We start from the raw sequence: 21952 nt of genomic DNA on the forward strand, positions 1-21952 counted from the left end.
GTGACTGGGAGGACCGGCATTTTTGGAGGACGGGAATAAAGGGTAACCGCTAAAGATGTGGAGAAGCCCGTAAAGTAAAGTAAGAAAATAATTTTCAAATTATAGCCTAGACCGGTATATTTGGGAATTGAGGTTCTGTGGCTGATTGTAGACCTAAATCTATTTCCAGGCAGTAGCTACATTTCACTCTGCTGATTTTCCGTGTTTTGAATCTTGGTTTAAGCACTAGAATACTTAAAAAAAAAAAAAAAAAAAAAAAACAGTATACTTAATATGCGCTAAAAACTGAAATACGCATTAATCGCTTAAATATGCATAAATTATGCACTATAAAATATTGACATTTAGTTCCAAATAACTTGAAACGCATTTATATAATGGTAGCATATGATTTGCAATTAAGGAATAAAACATGCAAATATCCCTAAAATCCGCACCCAACTTAAGATGCTCAAACCTGCCTTCGGACAGTTGACTAAACAACAATAACGCATTAACCAATTGTTAAATTATTTATAGGTTGGTAGGAAAGTTGTAACAATTTTGAAATATTGCCTTGAGGAAGACTTTTATGCCGTACTTCTACTATTACGATTTTATTTAAGCTGAATTAAATCTGAAAGCATGTTCAGAGGTTCAAATTTATGTAACTTTTGGGTTCAACAGCTGGTAAATAGTTAATCGAAAATGTGTAAGATAATGACAGTAGTGAATATTTTTTTACGTAAAAACTAGGCATTAAATTTTTCTCTTAACAGAGTAATGAGGAAATACAATAATAATATTGTTTTTTTTTTATAGTTAATACTGTAGCCTGAATATAATGTTCCTGCTACTATATGTGTTAATTAAGCATTCTAAATGTGCTCATTTCTTAATTATAAAATAACTGATAATCTTAAATCATCTAAACGTAAAAATATAAATATTAAAAAATCCATAAAGTACAGGCCTCATTTATTAAAAGACTCTTCTTACTTTCATTATTGTGCAATATTGTATAGTTTTGCAGTGGTACCAACATTGTAATGTATCTCACATTACCAGTTCCATGCTCAATTTTCCTACCTAAGCAGCAACATTGGCTGTTCCGGGTTTGATCCGTACATAAATTTTTCGAACGTACTCCTAAATAATGTTATAATATTTATCGGTTATATAAGAATATAATTTATATTTATTTATAACGAAATAATATTAATTAAAATACACTATTCGTTAGTATTTTATATATAGTTTTAGCTGTAATACGTGTTCGGTAGAAACGTCATCTGGAATAGCTGTAGGGGGGACAGGCAGATAAGTAGAATTGCTGGTCACGAGTTGCTGTTGCGTGCTGGTTATGAGCTGTCTTGTTTTCTCTTTCATTTCACTGCATTGTTTCAGCTGTTGAAGATTTGTCTGGACAGATTTTTGGAGTGATTTGTTATACAACCATGGTTCCGAAAATAGTATTGTTCGCTGTATTGGCTAGTATACTAGCTTTATCGAACGGTAAGATACAATATATCAATAATTATATGAGAATAAGTAACTGAAACTGAAAGTATGATACAAAGTTCAAATGTACTGATCAGTGACCATAACTTGTTAAATGACAGGTTATAGAGGTAATGTATTTTGCAGTAACAGCATAATTGTTCCCAAACATAATGATACAGTTAAGTTGGACGAATACCAAACTCAAAACAGTAGCATTGTGGTATGTTTTCTTTGTTGCTAACGTGCATTGGTTCGAATAATAAAAAAAAAAAAAAGACATTTGACATTTAAGGCACGACAAGGATGAAATATTATCGAGAGTACGATGTGTAAATGATTTCGAAGAGACGAAGTAGTAAAAACAAGAGTACCAAATCTAGGTTATATATATTCACTGTGTAGACCTAGTTATTTAATTTGTATGGTATGTAACTGAAAATATAATTTAAAATCGTCGATTCATGCTGTGGTTCGCAACATTTTATTACGTATTGCAATAGTAAGCTACTTTTATTTTAAGTTGCTGTAATACGCCTGGTATAAAAACATAATACAGCTTCGAATTTATAGCCGTGGGTATACCTTCATTAATGGGTGATTAAGGTAATTTCCTGTTTTTCTGCGTAATGGGTACAGTCTACATTAGTGTGCCGTAGGTCTTTGAAATTAGAATAACTTTTTCTGCCAGTGGAGTACGTATTTTTTTTTAGTGATAATTTGTTGGAATTTTGTGTATTGGTTTTATAATTGCGCGTGACTCTTCAGAGCTGTGCGAGTAATATTAGTTGAAAATATTAAGAAAATGGAGGAATTCAAGTAACTCACTTTTAGCTACATAACTGGATTTTGGTTTGAATGTTGGAGTAAGCTCCGGGTCGAACTAAATCCTCACGCGGAATTACTTCGCGAAGGTAAAGAATATGACTGGTAGAGTTTAAAGCTTTTAAGATGTTCACAGTAACTCGGATCTTAGGCATTGAAAAAACATGCAACCTTTGAGGCTGAACTAGCGCTGAGCTAATTCCCTTCGTACTCCGCTTATACATCTTGCATAATATAAGAATCTATGACAGGTTAGGTTTGGTTAGTTTAGGCTTTTATTATGCTTTTGATATACGACCAACTGCATCTTCAAAAAAAAAAAAAAAAAAACTTGTAAATTAAATGATTTTCACTTCCGAAATCACCGGAACTACCTCATTGCTAGTTTCACAGCCTACTTACAGTAAAAGACGTTTCTACCATTCTTTGTGGATATGTCTGCTCGTAATGTCGACGAGAAAAAGGGGCAAATTCACTGTTGCATGGAAAGTTAATGAGTTGTGAGCGACAACAATAGAAACACAAATGAGGTAATACGATGTGTTTTTTTTTCTCCAGAAGTGTTTTTGGTTAAAACAGTGAAAATCGGCATAGGCCTATAGTTGAAATTACTTGCATTTCAAAATAGCTCAAAGATTAGTGGGTTTGAGGCTAATCTCTAGTGAACCATATGCTAGTTCTGTAAATCAGTAAATGAAAGCAATGTTTTCGTATAAGAAAAGTATTTTCCCTAGAATAAAAATACAATAGAACTGGATTAAAAATTAGTATTTTACCGTGGACAAAATTTGTTAAAATGGTTTAAGTATACATTACCATTGATCACTCACTATAACTGTTCATTTTCAGAGTTTAGAATAAAATTGTGTGGGGAAAATCAACCTAGAATCTACATTAATTTGCAGAATAGGCTACTTCATCCTTCTCTAGAGAAATTACTTGGAATATTGAAGTATTGCGAGTTTTTAAAAATAGTTTTAGTATGAAACACATTTATGGCGGCCAGGTAGCTCAATTGGTAGAGCATCTGGCTATGGACTGGAAGATGCTCGGTTCGATTCCGTGTGGTGACTTCAAGAACGGTCCCGAAGTTCACTCAGCCTTCTGCCAGGTCTTTCCTGGGGGTAAAAGGCAGTAGGAATGTGGTGCCGACCACACAACCTCATTCTAGTGCCAAGATCACAAAACACATGGGCTCTACCTCCATGTCTCCCCCCTCCCCCAAGTGGCTTCATGGCATGTGAAGGGGATACCTTTACTTTTTTGGTTGCGCTTCCATGAACTTTCTGTACCTTACCTAACCTGTCACGTAACACACACACAATCGAACCTAACCTGTTGCATAATACTACACCCCTTTAGTAACATTCCTCACGTTTAGTTTAATTTCATTTGCATATATTGCTATTCCTGTTGTGTTGGTTGCCATCAAGTTTAAGTGGATCGTGATGGTGGGAAGAAAATGTGTTAATGTAGTGATAATTCAATAAAATATATAGCCTATATATAAGAATTGAAATGTGTTGTGGCAGTGTTGAAAGTGTTGAAGATTGGTTTATAGTTCCACATTGACAGTGATAAGTGTGCAATATTCGTTCAGTGGCTAGTGAATACCTTGTGCAAAGATAGTCTTAATAGTTCAGTGTGTCCAATTTATGGTTTGTTTCCATGAATTAATCACGTTGATTTAGAAAATGTGACTTAGGTTATGTAGCTGAACAAAGGTAATTTAGTGGTAAGTTGCTTTCTGTGTGTGGAAGAATCCTTGTGGCATTGTGGATGATTCAAGTGACCATATACACATATGATCATATACAGACCACGATTTCAGACGCTATTAGCGAGATCTTGATGAAATATAATTGGTATTGCATTAGAAGAACTTTGACTAGATCTCTTCAATGAACGACCCACAGATACCTTGTGCTTGATGGTTCATTGTAGGTTTATAAATAGTACTGAGACTCGTTATTTGAACATAAATAAAAATTGATCCTTTCTTCCAAGTAGTTTCGAGTCTGTGGTGTGGTCAGCTTCTTGTTGGCTTCGTTGCCTATTGAAAAGTTATTTTTCTTACCCGAATCTCGAAACTTCATCTTCAAAGCAAAGTACAGGCAGGCCTAATGTTCAAGTTTTTCTCCAGAAGAACTACACCAAAGGAGACTTTTATTTTTTTTCTTCAATGGCTTCTATGATGTGTAGGCCTATACAGTGATATGCACGTGGATTTAGTTAGCAGCTTAAAAATCGTTTGATACCTGTGTAGTCCAATGAACTGTTGCAGGCTCTCCCACCCCACTTGTTACCAACGTAACATGAGAGAGGTTCAGGACGAGTTATTAGGGAAATGGCCAGTTAAAGCATTGTAGATGTACGTACTGTGTTAGATGGGCTTACGTAGTATGTAGAAACCTGCACCATCTGAAGGTCGTTTTGTGACATGTTTGATCTAATGAAACTATTCTATGAGAGGACGGTATACTGTATTTATGTTCCTAGCTTACTATGAAACTAAGCTAGCCTACAGCAAACCTGTTGAGCATTTGTGACGTTCTGTATACAAAGCACAAACTGGAGAAGAGAAAGTGCGCTGACAGAGATGAAGAGCTGAAAGGGAAAAGGGGTGGGGCTGAAGAGAATGAGACAAAATGAAGAGCTTAGGATCAAATGATCCTATGCGACATTAAAAAAATGAGAAGTTTATTACCATTCATACAGTTGTAATAACATTTCAATGGATACCTAGTCATTGTGGTAGACCTGGAAACGAGAAAGTCGATAATACTGCAAAACAGGCAACATATTTGCAACCACGACCTCTTCAAGTGATATCTCTATCCAATGCTTTTGCCTCAGTAAAGTTTCGTTTTACAAACCTATGGAACAACAATTGGCTCTCTTCTGACAAAGGAAACATTTTACAGTCTGTACAAAAGAAACCAAATGACCTGGAAAAGTACAAAAACTTCCCCAGACATGTTCAAACATTTTTAACAAGAGCCAGAACAGGTTACATTGTCACTCAATTGTACCTACACCAATTCACATTTCTGATAATCCTACTTGTCTGTGGTGTAATAATCATGATGAAGATCTGGAACACATTTTTCTATACTATCCATCCATAAACCACAAAAGAAGTAAATTAAAATCATCAGTACCAGTTGCAGAAGACGCAGCCCTGCAGTATGTATTGAGTACACCACACCTCTGGCTACTAGCAACAGACATTTATAATGAACACCGATCAAAATACCACTCATTTCTCGTGAAAAACAACTGAATAGACTACAGTGGACTATAGTGGACTTTATGTTGTCAGCAAACAGCTGGATACATTAAGAAGATTGATTGATACAGTTGTAACCCATCAGGCTTATGTTTGTGCAAAGTGTTGAATTTTGACAAGTGGCAGCAGTGTAATACATTAATAGGTGTTAAGTCCAGTTTACCGTTTCATAAAAAATGGAGGAAATGCCATTTCAGCATGCTGACCTGCCATGATATGCATAATTATTATAAAGCCTTATAAGTACAGAAACCGGATGTTAGGTACTAAAAAATTCAAAATAGATAGGCAAAAGGCACTAAAATCTTCAAAATAGGTATTAAAATACTGTAGGCATTATTTTTTATTTTTTAAATTTAGTAATGAGTCTTTCAAAATAAGTAGTGACATTTTAGGTCAATGTAGGCTTCCCATTAACGCAGTATGTTTGGAACATGAACAGTTAAAACATGTATTACAAAGCACTTGCTACCAGATGAATCTTGAAATTATACTGCGAAACGTGGAACTTTTTGCGCAATTTTATTCACAGATGTTTCACACACTTTGCAAAACAAGATTGATTTGTCAGTCGAAAATGCTTCACCGAATTCTTTCATAAAAACCTCAAAATCGTTCACACCTGTGGAGTAACGGTCAGCGCATCTGTCCGCGAAACCGGATTCGAATCCCGGTCGGGGCAAGTTACCTGATTGAGATTTTTTTTCCTGGGTTTTCCCTCAACCCAATACGAGCAAATGCTGGGTAACTTTCGGTGCTGGACTCCGGACTCATTTCACCGGCATTATCACCTTCATTTCATTTAGACGCTAAACAACCTAGATGTTTATACTTACTTACTTACTTACTTACAAATGGCTTTTAAGGAACCCGAAGGTTCATTGCCGCCCTCACATAAGCCCGCCATCGGTCCCTATCCTGTGCAAGATTAAGCCAGTCTCTATCATCATACCCCACCTCCCTCAAATCCATTTTAATATTATCCTCCCATCTACGTCTCGGCCTCCCTAAAGGTCTTTTTCCCTCCGGTCTCCCAACTAACACTCTATATGCATTTCTGGATTCGCCCATACGTGCTACATGCCCTGCCCATCTCAAACGTCTGGATTTCAAGTTCCTAATTATGTCAGGTGAAGAATACAATGCGTGCAGTTCTGTGTTGTGTAACTTTCTCCATTCTCCTGTAACTTCATCCCGCTTAGCCCCAAATATTTTCCGAAGCACCTTATTCTCAAACACCCTTAACCTATGTTCCTCTCTGAGTGAGAGTCCAAGTTTCACAGCCATATAGAAGAACCGGTAATATAACTGTTTTATAAATTCTAACTTTCAGATTTTTGGACAGCAGACTGGATGATAAGAGCTTCTCAACCGAATAATAACACGCATTTCCCATATTTATTCTGCGTTTAATTTCCTCCCGAGTGTCATTTATATTTGTTACTGTTGCTCCAAGATATTTGAATTTTTCCACCTCTTCGAAGGATAAATCTCCAATATTTATATTTCCATTTCGTACAATATTCCCGTCACGAGACATAATCATATACTTTGTCTTTTCGGGATTTACTTCCAAACCGATCGCTTTACTTGCTTCAAGTAAAATTTCCGTGTTTTCCCTAATCGTTTGTGTATTTTCTCCTAACATATTCACGTCATCTGCATAGACAAGAAGCTGATGTAGCCCGTTCAATTCCAAACCCTGCCTGTTATCCTGAACTTTCCTAATGGCATATTCTAAAGCGAAGTTAAAAAGTAAAGGTGATAGTGCATCTCCCTGCTTTAGCCCGCAGTGAATTGGAAAAGCATCAGATAGAAACTGACCTATACGGACTCTGCTGTATGTTTCACTGAGACACATTTTAATTAATCGAACTAGTTTCTTGGGAATACCATATTCAATAAGAATACCATATAATACTTCCCTCTTAACCGAGTCATAAGCCTTTTTGAAATCTATGAATAACTGATGTACTGTACCCTTATACTCCCATTTTTTCTCCATTATCTGCCGAATACAAAAAATCTGATCAATAGTCGATCTATTACGCCGAAAACCGCACTGATGATCCCCAATAATTTCATCTACGTACGGAGTTAATCTCCTCAAAAGAATATTGGACAAAATTTTGTACGACTTCAACAAAAGTGATATTCCTCGAAAGTTACCACAGTTGGTTTTGTCCCCCTTTTTAAAAATAGGTACAATTATGGACTCCTTCCATTGTTCTGGTACAATTTCCTTTTCCCAAATAGCAAGTACAAGTTTATAAATTTCGCTATATAATGCACTTCCACCCTCTTGTATTAATTCTGCTGGAATTTGATCGATACCTGGAGACTTGTACTTTTTCAGATTTTCTATCGCAATTTCGACTTCTGAAAGCGTGGGTTCGGGTATAAATGGCTCAGCAGTTTGTATTTCAATTTCGTCCCGATCATTTCTATTTGGCCTATGTACATTTAGTAGTTGCGCAAAATAGTTTTTCCATCTGTTTAGGATTGATGGAGAGTCTGCAAGCAAGTCACCATTCTCATCCTTGATCACGTTTACCCTTGGCTGATATCCGTTCTTAAATTCCTTTATACCCTTATATAAATCTCGAATGTTTTTATTCTTACTATTTGTTTCTACCTCATTCAGTTTTTCCTTCAAGTAACCTCTCTTTTTATTCCTAAGTGTACGACTTGCTTCCCGTCTTTCATTGAAATAATTATCTCTCTTCTCCTCGACTGGATCCTGTAAGAATTTCAATTTTGCCTGTTTCCTTCTTTCTACTACCATGCAACAATCTTCATAAAACCACGGTTTCTTTTTCTTAGTTTCATAATAACCTATGCTCTGCTCAGCTGCAATTTTGATACTATCTCTGATATTTTCCCACACGCTATTAACATCTAATTCTTTCTCAACTTCGTCGGAACTTTCTAAAGTGGCAAACCTATTCGAAATTTCGACCTGATAATTTTGCTTAGCTTCCTCGTCCTTTAATTTCAAAATATTGAATTTAGTAATATTAACTTGTTGCTCTACTCGCTTGGCTACTGATAATCTTTCTCTTAATTCTCCAATCACCAAATAATGGTCAGAATTACAGTCTGCACCCCTGAAAGTTCGAATATCTACTATACTAGTATGTCTCCGTTTATCTATCAAGATGTGATCTATTTGGTTGTGTGTCAATCCATCTGGAGAAGTCCAAGTATATTTATGTATATCCTTATGGGGGAATGTTGTACTTTTGACAATTAAATTTTTCGATGTGGCAAAGTTGACTAATCTAACTCCATTGTCACTACTAATTGCGTGTAGGCTCTCTTTTCCAATAGTTGGTCTAAAAATATCCTCCCGTCCTACTTTAGCGTTGAAATCCCCCAATAAAATTTTCATATGATATCTAGGGAACTGATCAAAAGTATGTTCCAATTCCTCATAGAAGCTATCCTTTATATAGTCGTCTTTCTCTTCTGTAGGGGCGTGAGCATTTATAACTATGATGTCGCACCATCTACCCTTAAGTACTAAATATGATAACCTGTCACTGATAAATTCGACCTTTTTTACTGCTGATTTTATTCTTTTATGTACAAAGAATCCTGTTCCTAATTGGTGATTATTGTTTCCTTCCCCATAATACAACAAGTAATCTCCTATTTGTGATATGCCATTCCCATCTAACCTAACCTCTTGTACTCCTACGAAGTCTATTCTATATCTAGCTAGTTCTTTTGCTACTAATGTTACCCCTCCTGTTCTATAAAGACTAGTTACGTTCCAAGTGCCAAATCTCAAAACCTTATTCCTTTGCTGTGGTCGTGCCAGAGAATCAGTCCTATTCCGAGGCTTACTGTAGGAATTCGTAACAAGCTGTTTTTTACGGTGATGGGTTGTTAGCCCTTCGCCCAATCCCCAAGCTGGAGGACCACCCCTTATCGGCTGTCCACGACTGCTTATTCAATATATTCGCAGCTACCCTCCATATCTGGAGGCCGTCTCCTCTATCCGCAACCTGAGGACGCGCCATGCCGTGGTGATAGGGACCCACCATACATGGAGATGTTTATACAGCATCGTAAAATAACCCAATAAAATAAAAAAAATAAAACCTCAAAATCTGTGCTTCAGTGGCTGACCATGACAATATCTTCGAAAAATAATGGAGTGCAAGAGGTCAAATGACTTTGTCAAATGCCTGGCATTAGAAAACATTTTTTCATAAAATTATTTAGTTTTGATTTTTATCCTGCCGTGTTCTGGTATTGTAAAACAGCTGCCCAGTAAATATCAACAAGAAACCACGGAACACTGCCTCACCACTTAACATAAAATACTATATCACTCTTCAGTGGACGAGCAAAGTGATCTGAGAGAAAGTATGTGAATGATGTTCCTCTGTCCCTTCTACACTATCCGCAGCCTGATATTCACATGTGTTTGCAGTTGAATGAAAGATAGTGGTTAACAGTTAAAGGAAGGAATGGAGGTGTTTATTGGCACCACTTTAACTGGAAGTAGGAGGAGACTCACCATACACAATAGGAGCCATGACGAGTTGGGAAAAACATACACTTCCAGAAACAAACTTTGCGTTGCCGGAAATGTAAGAGGAACATGAAATAGAATTTTTACAATACAATACAGATTGAAAGAATGTTTTCAGAAAAATATTTGCCACTGTATATTTTAACTCCCTCCCAACTCCGGAGTTATTTTAAGAAAATCAAATTGACACTTATAGGCATTATATATGAAAATTGGCAAAATTATATTTGCTCTGTGCAACCCTAATAACCTGGCATGAACTTCATCATATTGATATCTGCAACAATAAAATATAGGAATTTTTTCCTAACATCCGGTCTCTAACTAAGCTATGAAAACTCTTAGCTGCTGAGTTTATCATGTAGTACTACTGCACTCTATCCTGGCAGACAATTCCCAGCTATCATAAATGTTTAAAATATGTAGGTCCTTCTTTAGATTGTCTAAATATCTAAGCCTATATCTTCCCAGTGGTGCTTTGCCTAAAGGATATTCTGTGAACACCCTTTTTACTCCTCTTTCTTCTGGAGGTCTTAGCACATATCCAATCCATCACAGTCAATATGGCATACTTAAGTGGTCCCAAAGTAATGAAGAGGTGATATGTGAGGAATTGTCTGACAGCCCTCCTGGCTGGGTCATATGGACCTGTCAACAAAGGCAGGTGTGGTCCTTCAAACAGTTTAGAGGTTATGTGTAGGTCTAAGTAATATAACTGCTACGAGGCGTGTTCTTAAAGTAAGTTCAAAAGGGTGTAGTAAGTAAACGGGAAGATATTTACAAACCATTTTTGTTGCATTGTATTCCCCACACTTCAATTACTTCTCAATATAATTTCCACCATTATTGAGGCATTTAGAGTCGTGGCACAAGTCTTTCTATCCCTTCATTGTAGAATTCGCCTGCCTGCAATGCGAACCACTCCCAAACTGCTGTTTTCACTTAATCGTCGACATCAAAATGTTGACCACTGAGGAACTTCTTGAGGTGCAGGAAGAGATGTCACTCGGAGCCAAATGCGGGCTGTAGGGGTGATGGTCAATTTGTTCCCAGCCAAATTTCGAGATGCAATTTTGGGTGTCACGAGCTGTGTGTGGCAGAGCGTTGTCATGAAGCAACACAACTCCGTCAGTCAGCATCTCACGTCTCTTGTTCTGAATTGCGTGATGGAGCTTCTTCATGGTCTGACAATAGGTTTCTCTATTAATGGTTTCACCCCGAGGCAAGAATTTTATGAGTAGGACTCCTTTTCTGTCCCAAAAAAACAGTGCACATGATCTTCCGTGTTGACATGGTTTGTTTGAATTTCTTTTTCCTTGGCAATGCAGTATGCCTCCATTCCATGGACTGCTGCTTTGATTCAGGTGTCATATGAGACACCCAAGTCTAGTCACCTGTCACGATATGGTCAGGAAACTCATCGTCTTGCTCACTGTAATATGTGAGAAAGCTCAATACATTGGATGCTCGTTTAGTTTTGTGTTCCTTGGTGAGCATCTTGGGTACTCATTGTGAGCACAATTTTCGATATCATAATCAATCTGTTACAATTTTGTAGAGAACACTCCGCGACATTTGTGGAAAATTCAAGGAAAGCGAAGAAATTGTGAACCTCCTGTCCTCATGAATTTTTTCATCGACAGCACGCACCAAATCATTGATCAAAGATGGCCGACCAGTATGCTGCTCGTCATGCACAGACATGGGGCCCTCGTTGAACTTCCTAATCCATCTCCTGACCATTCCATCACTAATGGCATCATCACCATACACCTCACAAAGTTGACGATGAATGTCAGCTGGTTTGATGTTTCTTGCATTCAAGAAATGGATAACAGACTGCATCTCAGTCGGCAGGGTGCTCGATCACTTTAAACATTTCAACTGATCACAACTAACCACACACACGGACTGAAGCTCTGAAACTGCATGCACAGCTTGCCTGAGGACTGAAGAAGAAAACATACATGCGCAAAATAACAATTGCAGCGATGCGAAGGCTATAATTGAAAATGGAACTTTAAGAAAATGCCTCGTATAATGTAAAATATGGTGCCTACATTAAAGCGGTTATATTTTTTTGCTACATCACCATCCAATATCTTTCTTTATCTTTACTCTAAACCCACTCTGTGTAAGAAATATTTGAGAGCAAGAGAATTAATGGTTTTATTGCCAAGAACTCTGCTTTAGTTAATAACACATTAGGATATTAAGGGGAGGTTGTAAGCCCTATCCTCGCCGTGTTAAATTTAGCAGCTTCAGGTACATTTATCTCAGAAACTATTCAATCTACATTTATGAAAATTTGCACACCTGTAGTTGTGATCTTCCTTAACCTACCGACTTTTTCTTAATTTATTAGTTCAGCTAAAAACCAAAAGATGTTAATTTTGGTCCAAATCAGCTTACAACCTCCCCTTAAGTGGTAGAGTGCTTACTATTCCAGTTGCTAGCTTAGGACAGTGACAGTGCTAAAGGCAAGAGCTGGCAGAGCAGATTGTTGGCTTAATTTTAAGTAACTTTCTTTATTAGAAGAGAGAGAATGAGGAACATTGTTTACAGTTCTTAACCTTGTTTGTATTGGTATTTAATTTTTTTCTTTTTCTTCTACAGGACAGAATGACTCTACAGTTAGTGTTCCACCACCAGAACCCATCCCACATAACAAAACCACTACCGAACCACCAACCACTACATCACCTACTACTACTACTCCTACTCCTACTACTACTAGTCCAAATAAAACCACCACCACCACCACAACTACTACAACTTCAACTACGCCATCTACCACTGTTACAACTCCAACCACCCTTGCTCCAAATACTACTCATGCTCCGAATACTACCTTTGCTCCTACTACTTCACCAGCTCCCCCTACAACTGCAATACCGCCTAAACCAACTCCAGAGAAGCCTGAAGTTGGTACTTGGTATATTACTAACGCCACCAACAATGTGACTTGCATCATGGCCAAGATGGCAATTCAGTTCAACATCACATATGAAACCACTAAAAATACGGTGAGTATGGACTACTGTGTTCTTAAAATCCATCATTATGGTACTAGACAGCGAAGTCTGGACTGACTGTCATTCCTTCTAGCAATTGACGAGACTGAAGTTGAGCTAACTGGAGGCGAAACTTTGTTTTGAATTTGATATTTTCACATGAGAAAACTGGTTGAGATGAATGATGACTAGATCCCTAATTGAAGAGTAGGATTGCTTGACAAGAGAATTGACAAATGTTGGTAGATTTAATATACTGGTACCGTATATGTGGGTAGATTTAATATACCATTTATGAGAATCTAATTTGTTGGAGAGGGATCACCACGTCCCAAAGATTAACGTTTAAGAAATAGAGAAGTAGGAAAGAATGCATTACAGAGTGACATGAAAGTCTTGAGATTTCACTTCTTAGCTGGAGCCCATTTCACAAAGGTATGGTGTTGTATGTTATAGATTACTGATGCCTGGAACAACTTTGCCTTGGTTGTTAAACACTTTCTTGATAACCATAAGGTTGACAATTATGAGGAACTGGTATAAACTTAAAAAAATTTGGGTGCTACAATGAGCATAAAAGTTAACTTTCTTCATAGACACTTAGAAGACCGGTTTCCAGATAATCTTGGTGCTTTTAGTGAGGAACAAGGGAGAGGTTTCCCCAAGATATAAAGGTAATGGAAGAAAGATACCATGAAAGGTGGGATGTGCATATGATGGCTGACTACTGCTGGAATCAACATGATTGCCCTGATTATCCACACAGAAGAAAATCAAATAGACTGGGATTTGTTGTGTTAATTGGGATTATTTTTCATTTTACTGAATTGACTGATATTTTTCATTTCGTGTACTTAGTCTAAAGCAGTTTGATTTTTTTTATGTAATTTGTGAATAGGTTACACCTTAGCATATACACCTTTATTTTTTGCATTGTTCATGTATTTTAGTGACATACTAAATATCTCAAAAACTCGAGCCAGTCTGACAAAACTGATGTCATATTTAGAACCAGTGCAACAAATTGACCCTAAAATAACTTTCAGATGATTGTCAACAAAATGTGTGTTGACCACTGTAATAATTGTCTCGTTATTTTGCTACAAGAGTCTAATTTCATTTTGAATGTCTTCACCTGGTTTGTTTTCGGATCATGGATTTTTGCTATTGTATTGTAGCTCTGGATTTACAAAATATGAATATATAAGGTGTTCATAAAGTTATTCCTGTGGTTTAATACAACTCTGATGATGTTATTTTCTCCTTCAAAATTACTGTGATAAGGTCCTATAGTGTCTGAAGAAGATTTTGCTGTGAATCCCTGTACCTAAATTTCAGTTTTTCTCCATTAATGAACCATCAGTGGAGGGGGAAAAAGACCTTTGACGATGTCGAAACGTAGATGGGAAGATAATATAAAAATGGATGTGAGGAGGTGGGATATGATGGCTAGAGACTGGATTAATCTTGCTCAGAATAGGGACAGATGGCAGGTTTATGTGAGGGCGTCATTGAATCTCCGGGTTCCTTAAAAGCTATTTGTAAGTAATGACCCATCTGTATATTATATGTAGCCATTCTCCTTCAGGATATCTCAGGTGTACTGTTTCTATTGCTGCAGTTTTCGTGTATAGTTCATCTATTTTCCTCTTTTTGAGACTGTGTTCTGTTTCACATTGTATTTGTGGAAGTGTTATTGGCTACAGTGGGTAAATAAGCTTATCAGTATGAGCTCTTGGAGATCGTATTGTTATCTTAGGTGTTGAAACTCCATCTGTGATTTCAATTTGTTTGCTATTGTTATCTTCATTACCATATTGTAACCATTTTGGGTCTTTGGTCAGTCTAATAATTTTTTTCATATTGTTCTCCCATAATATTGAAAAGTACTTGGACATCAGATTTCCTGGATGGACATCTGTGAAAAGGAGGATCTTGTTTGGAAGTTGCTCATTTGATTTTATTGTACTGTTAATGAAATTTTTTGAAAATATCAGTTGTTGCTGCAATAATTCCTATGTGCAAAATATATAATTTTTCAGTAGGAAGAAAAAACACATTTATTCATTCTGTGGCAGTGTTACATAGGAGATGTGAATTATATTTTCTAAAGAAAGAAATACAATTACATATAGTAGATTTTATTATTTGCTGTATCACTATTTAAGTTGTTAAATAGAGCAAAACCTGAAAATTGATAAATATGTTGCATAGGAGTTATTGCAGGAACGACAATGGTATGCAAAGGTGTGTATGAAAATATAAAAATTCGAACTCTCTACCACCATGACTTTGTTAAAGGGACCAAAATTCTCTCTCCTGTTTTGTAGGTAAAATTACCAGAGAAGCTTAGATTATAATCTTATGGTTTCTGTTAAATGCTGTTTGCACTAAAAATTTCAACAATAATAACCTCTAGTGCTGCAAAATAGTAAGGTCATGTACCAGTACATTTCTCCTGGATGATGTAACATTTGCACTATCTTGAGCATCAGTTACGTGCCTAAGAGCTTTACTGGACGTCCATTGAAACTCTCTTTGCTTTATTGTATTGAATTTTACGATGTCGAATTTTTCTGTTAAAATCATTTTCGATCAGATCAAATTAAGTCAATGCGATAGTCTTAAATATATATAATGTGTAATTTTGTTCAGAGTTAAAACCTAAAACAGATTTTATTTTTGAAATGAATCGTTGTTACAATGTTATTTAAATTATTATGTTATAGGCCTCTGGTTAACTTGGAATTTTCTGGAACAGAGTAATTATGCATTTCACTGTACATACTTCAGTGCTTCATGTAGTTAGCTTTATTTTAGTTTGGAAACATTCTAGTTATACTGCATTAATTATCAATTACCTGTACTTTAGTTTAGAAAATGTCTGGATATGGTTCATAAAATGATACCTAACATTTTATAAAAGTGAATAACAAACTCGTAGTTACGTGATTATGCTTTTAATTTGGATTTTTCTGTTTTACTTGGTTCACTTTTACAGGAATTAATACACTGGTAATGGCGAGTTGATTGCTGAAGCATGAAGGGGTTTCGTGGCTGAAAAGAAAATAATCTAGAATTGAACAGAAATTTGAACTCGAGAATTTTGTATTATCAGAAAATTTTCCTGGGTATAGTACTTTTTTGTGACTTAATGACTGTTACAAAACCTGTTGTGTATTAAGCTTATTTCTAATGTTAAAATACGATTAGTTAAACATTAATTTCTCAAGTGTGAACTGAAACTTCTGCATCATTTCGAGTTGATTTAATGAATGGATCCAGTAATCCTCTGATTAGGTTCAAGGCTTTATAAGTTAATGATGTTACCTCTGAAATTGCTCAAAATCCTTCTAAAAAGCGTTTCTCAAAGACTGTTCTGCAAAGAAATTCTAGGGGTTCTAAGAATCCTAAATGGTTTATAAATTTAATTTTGTACTTAGCAGATAGTACTACAAAATGTACACAAAATATGGATCAGTAATGACATGATGAAACAGTATTATTATTATTATTATTATTATTATTATTATTATTATTATTATTATTATTATTTAATTCGTTCAGTTTTTTCTGCCCAAGGGCAGGTCTTTCACTGCAAACCCAGCATTCTCCGATCTTTTCTATTTTCTGCCTTCTCTTTTGTCTCTGCATAAGATTTATGTATCTGTCTATATTCTATGCCGAACTTTTCTCCCATATACCATCCTTTCCAGTGCAGTTTCTTCTCAGCCAGTGACCCAACCAATTCCTTTTTTCTGTTTCTGATAAGTTCCAGCATTATTCTTCCTTCACCCACTCTTTCTAGCACAGCTTCTTATTAAACAACTAATATTTATCATTAAATCACTCTCATTATTGTATTTTATGATAATTTCCTAGTATTTGTGATTGGATAAATATGACCTGATATAGGATGTCGTGAATTACTTTCAAGCAGAGGTATGTGACAAGGTTAATGGATTGAGGGATTATTTAATTTTAATTGATATAAGGCCGAGAAATTTTATAGTGTGGAGAGGCGGTACTGAAGTTTCACCAAACTTTATTTAGCCAATCACTGATACTGGGGGAGGGGGGGGGAGATTTTTTACAGAAACAGAAAAATCAAGACTGCTGTTTTTTTAACCTTCTAGCTGCTTATGTAAAAATGTTTTTGCGAGAATACAACTTCGAATAAACGTTTTTGTTTGAAGAAGAAAAACAATGGACTTGGTTAATTTTGATTTACTTTAGGTTATCAAGGTCATTTCAAGGTAAACTTTGTTTTTATGAAATGAGAACAAAACTTTTCCATCAGATTTTGATTTTACTGACAAAACAAACATTTATCTAAAGTATTTATTTTATTAAACCTTAATTTTTTTTAAATATTTAACAGAATTGGAAAACATTAGTGATAATCAATACTTCGAAAGATTTTACTTTCGGATTTCCTTTGTTTACCTTAACTGCTTAGTTCCTATATAACTGTTGTGGAACTATAATTGTTGAAACGAATGTTTATTATGGTGGTTGTGGTGGTGGTGGTGGTGGTGGATAATAATAATAAAACAAAGAAAATGGTTAATGAAGGTTCTGAGATTGTAATGTAGATTGAATGGGGTTTCTTCGGTGGAAAGTTTCAGAAATAAATATTGTTCCAGATTTTTTTCGCATAAGTAAGAAATGTTAATTTACAGTCCAGTGTTTATTGAAGATGCATAGCTGCATATTTCTGAATAGAAATAAGTGCGTAATGATCAACTGTGGTCTGATGCTGAGCAATTTTGACTGCTGGCCGTTAGCCAAAAGTGGTTGAATGATCTAAGTCCAAATAGTGGACTGGGCAGCTGTCCAACTCTGTGCACTCATGCCGTTTGTAGCCGAAGTGGGAAATTGGAGAAGCATTAGTACTGGTAGTTATAAGATTTTAAGATTTGTGATTTTGCATTACAGACTGAATATGGAATATTTAATGTGCCTAAGAATAGCACTGCTACTGGAGTGTGTGGTAATGAGACCCAGATTCTGATTCTGAGCTGGCTAAATGACGACAACAAAACCAATTCTGTGAACTTCATCTTCGTTAATAAAAAAGATCACTTTATGATCAGCAACATCACATTGATTGTCAATCAGTCCGATTCAGAGGTGTTCCCTGACATTAAAGGTGAGTGCTTAGTGTTTGATGTAGTGAATTTTGTATTAAGACTTTGTGTTAAGAGTTGGAAAGATATGGTCAAGTGATCTAAGTGTAACACAAAAACTGCATACTTCAGGTTGATGATGTAGGTGTGTGTATATACACCTAGAAATTTTAAGGGAAGGTATTTTGAAATGTTCTTTAAATTGAGTTAAATTAATCAGAATTTTGTTTCATAAAGTAAGAGTGCATTATTTTTAAGATCTCTGTAGCAGCTATTCAGGGAAGCGTAACTATAGCATAAATAATTATTCGTAGTGTTAATCTGCCTTTTTGATCAGTGAATGGTGACAAATTCTTAATTCTTGAATTTCTTTTTTCGTAGTTTATCCTCCATCCATTTCGAAGACATGTACAGACTTTTTTATTGAGGAATCTAGTATCAGAGAAATGTTCATTTTAATCTTCTTATTACGTATTAAGCCTCATGGCTTATTATGGTCTCACGCCATCGTTTCAGCGGACGGCTCAAAGATCTTGTTAATGGGTGGTAATTTAGTGCTTGGCATGGTATCTTTGTTCTAGCCATCCTGAGTATATGAGATTTCCATGAATTTTCTCTAAAAAGGGTCAATATTTAATTCTTTCAAAATATCCTAATTTTTCTATTGTCTACTCTACAGTAGCGTGCAAATTAATCCGAACAACATAATTACTTATGCAAAAACACTCAAACGGGATAAAAAAAGGATCTAAGGCATACCTCGGTAATCTATGTGGCCTCCCTTGTTCCTAATAACAGCTCTGAGATGATTTGGCATGGATTCCACTAATTTCCCACAAATATTCTTCATTTCTTCATCGCGAAACCATACACCAATGAGGGCAGAAATCATCTTCTCCTTTGTAGAACAATCTATTTTTTGCATTCTTCTTTTGCAAATTGACCACAAGTTCTCAATGGGGTTGATGTTGGGTGAGTTGCCTGGCCAGGGGAGTACCTGAATATTCTTCTTGTTGAAGAATTCTGTAGTTTTTCGAGATGTATGGCATGGTGCCAGGTCTTGTTGGAACACATCTCTGCCATCTGGAAATGATTTTTGCAGCTGGGGTACAATTCTGGTTTCCAATAAGTGAATATATTTGTCAGAATTCATCATTCCCTTGATAGGTATTAATGCTCCAGGCCCTTCATGTGTAAAACAACCCCAAAACATTACTTTAGGGGGGGTATTTGGGTGCTTGTTGGAGATGTGCTGCTGTTACTTTTTCGGATCCTTTCCGTACGTAAGAAACACGGTGGCCGTGGACCTCGAAATGAGATGCATCAGAAAAAAGTACATTCTTCCAGTCATTCACTGTCCAGTGTTGATGTAATTTTGCCCACATTAAGCTTTTTTGCACATAACAGGGGTTAGCAGTTGCTTCTTAATAGGCTTACGAGCCCTTTGTCCAGCTTCCAAAAGCCTACGCCGCACTGTTGTGACGTGAATATTCGCCCCAATGGTAGCCATTAACTCGTGGGTTAAGTTGACAGCAGTTAGTCTAGGATTTAATTTACTTTTCCTGACAATTAAACGATCATCTGCAGGTGAAATCTTCTTTTTCCGGCCACAGTTTCCTTTTTTCTGGGGTGTGATGGATCCAGTCTCCCTGTATCGTTTTATAATCGAATTAACAGTAGCCAAACCGGTGTGACATTCTGCAGCAATTTGCCCCTGTGTCGTAGAAGAATGCCCTGCTAATGTTATAATTTTAGACCGTTTTCGTGGAGTTGTATCCATTTGTGAAGACGACAGAATGTACACAGGATTGCAGTATTAAGTCTTCAACACAACTGAAATGCTTATAGGTACAAAACGACATGCAAAATGTCACATATTATAAAAAAATGACAGACCTTCAACAATGGAATTACACGTACTACAGATGTCAATTAAAGCGGTTTGAGCAGCTGTGAGGCCAACAATGACAGAAAATGTAAAAATATGTCGTGTTCGGATTAATTTGCACGCTACCGTATATAGCCAGCAGTTCTTAAAAACTTCATTTCATTGGCAATGATTTGGTGTTCATCAATTTACGTATGGTCCAAGCTTCACATCCATACATTATAACAAGTCCCGCCAATATTTTATAGGCTTTCATTCTTGTATGTTTTTGGACAAGAGAAGGTTTGAAAATTTTATTAATGGTATTCATTGCATAGTTAAAGTAATTAAGTTTTGTGGAAATCTCTCTTTCTTGTTCATAACTGAAATAACCCAAATATTTAAAACATGAGACCTGTTCTACAGGTTTTATTATAAAGGCAGATTTTGCTGCAGAGAGATTTTCTGATGAATCCCATTACTTCAGTTTTATTAATTTAAATTTTCATCCCGTATTCCTCAGAAAGGAGTTTTAATTAGAAAACAGAACATTGGAGGCCATTTTCAGAATCTGCTAATAATATTACATCATCTGCAAACAGTAATATATCTAACTTTAAATTTCTATTGATGTTCAAATTACCATGTTTTGATCTTTTCCAGTTTCTAATCATATGATCCATATATATAGTAAATAGTAATGGGGATAGACACAACCTTGTCGAACACCTTGATTAATTGATTTCCACTCAGTTTGGTTGTTTCCAGTACATACCGAAATATAATTTTCGCAATATAAATTATAGGTTGCATTTATTAATTGTTTGGAACACTATCTTCTTTCAGGATTTCAAATAACTTTTTTCTATTAACTTTATCTAAAGCCTTTTTAAATTTTTATCTTATTTCATACTGTTAATAATAGGATAGTACTTGCTGTAAAATAATTTCACATTGCCAGAAATCTCTGTAATCAGAGAGGCTGGAAATAACACTTAATGGAATCAGCAGTAGTAAGTGCAAACAAGATTCTTTGTACTCCAATCAGAACAGTATTTTAGTAAGGTGCATAGAAAATATTGGTTGTAAAAAAAAAAAAAACGATAAACTGAAACCATACGAGTAGGGGTGTGATTTTGTTGATTATTTTACCCTGATTTCGGTGATTAAAATGTACAATTTTGGTAAATATTTCGTAAAAGAAAACTAGCAATTTCGTGAATATTTCGCACTCAAGAAAAGCTTAAAAATAATAATAAAAAAAAAATGACTTTAAAAATTATTATTCAAACAATACCTTTTAAATTAACAGAAAATTGTTTGCATCATTAATTCAATCATAATTAAATTTCATTAGACTGTGAGGGAGTGACGGCACTGCCTTCTTTATCACATGAAGGCAGTTGTTGCGGGAAAGAGAAATGACCATTGTCTGTGCTGCTTTTAGTCCCTGAAACTATGCATACATTGTCAGATACCACATGTATGTAATGCTGAATGATCAGATATATAGAAATGTTCGTATATATTTTATAACTAAGGAAATTTTTACATTTTATTTCGAAGAAAGTCCTTTTTCGTGTGAATTCTCTGTCAAGCTTTTTTATCGTAAACAGCAGAAATAACTAAAATGCTCTCTCAATTAATATCACTCAATAAAAGAATTATATTCCAATGGATACCATCCCATTGTGGAATCCTGGGAAACGAGAATGCAGATGCTTTAGCAAAGAAGGGCAGCACTGCTACTTACAGACCTGTTACTAAATCTACGTATTACTCTGTGAAAAGATTTATTAAATCTAC

At 35.8% G+C, this 21952-nt stretch overlaps 1 protein-coding gene across 5 annotated transcripts in view; it reads left to right on the forward strand.

Annotated features, from left to right (window-relative positions):
- Positions 1-1315: 1315 nt before the first annotated feature.
- Positions 1316-21952, forward strand: part of LOC138706509 (lysosome-associated membrane glycoprotein 1-like) — an 89918-nt gene continuing 69281 nt past the window's right edge. For 4 of the 5 annotated variants that reach the window (XM_069835867.1, XM_069835869.1, XM_069835868.1 and 1 more), the window contains exons 1-3: positions 1317-1494; positions 12753-13162; positions 18089-18302. In XM_069835867.1, coding sequence (XP_069691968.1) covers positions 1437-1494; positions 12753-13162; positions 18089-18302 — 682 coding nt within the window. In that variant the 5' untranslated portion in view covers positions 1317-1436. Of the gene's footprint in view, positions 1495-12752; positions 13163-18088; positions 18303-21952 lie in introns of all 5 variants that reach the window. The other variant, XM_069835864.1, reaches the window with a different exon arrangement.

This window comes from Periplaneta americana, chromosome 9, assembly GCF_040183065.1.
Source record: "Periplaneta americana isolate PAMFEO1 chromosome 9, P.americana_PAMFEO1_priV1, whole genome shotgun sequence".
In the NCBI taxonomy this organism is placed as follows: Eukaryota; Metazoa; Arthropoda; class Insecta; order Blattodea; family Blattidae; genus Periplaneta; species Periplaneta americana.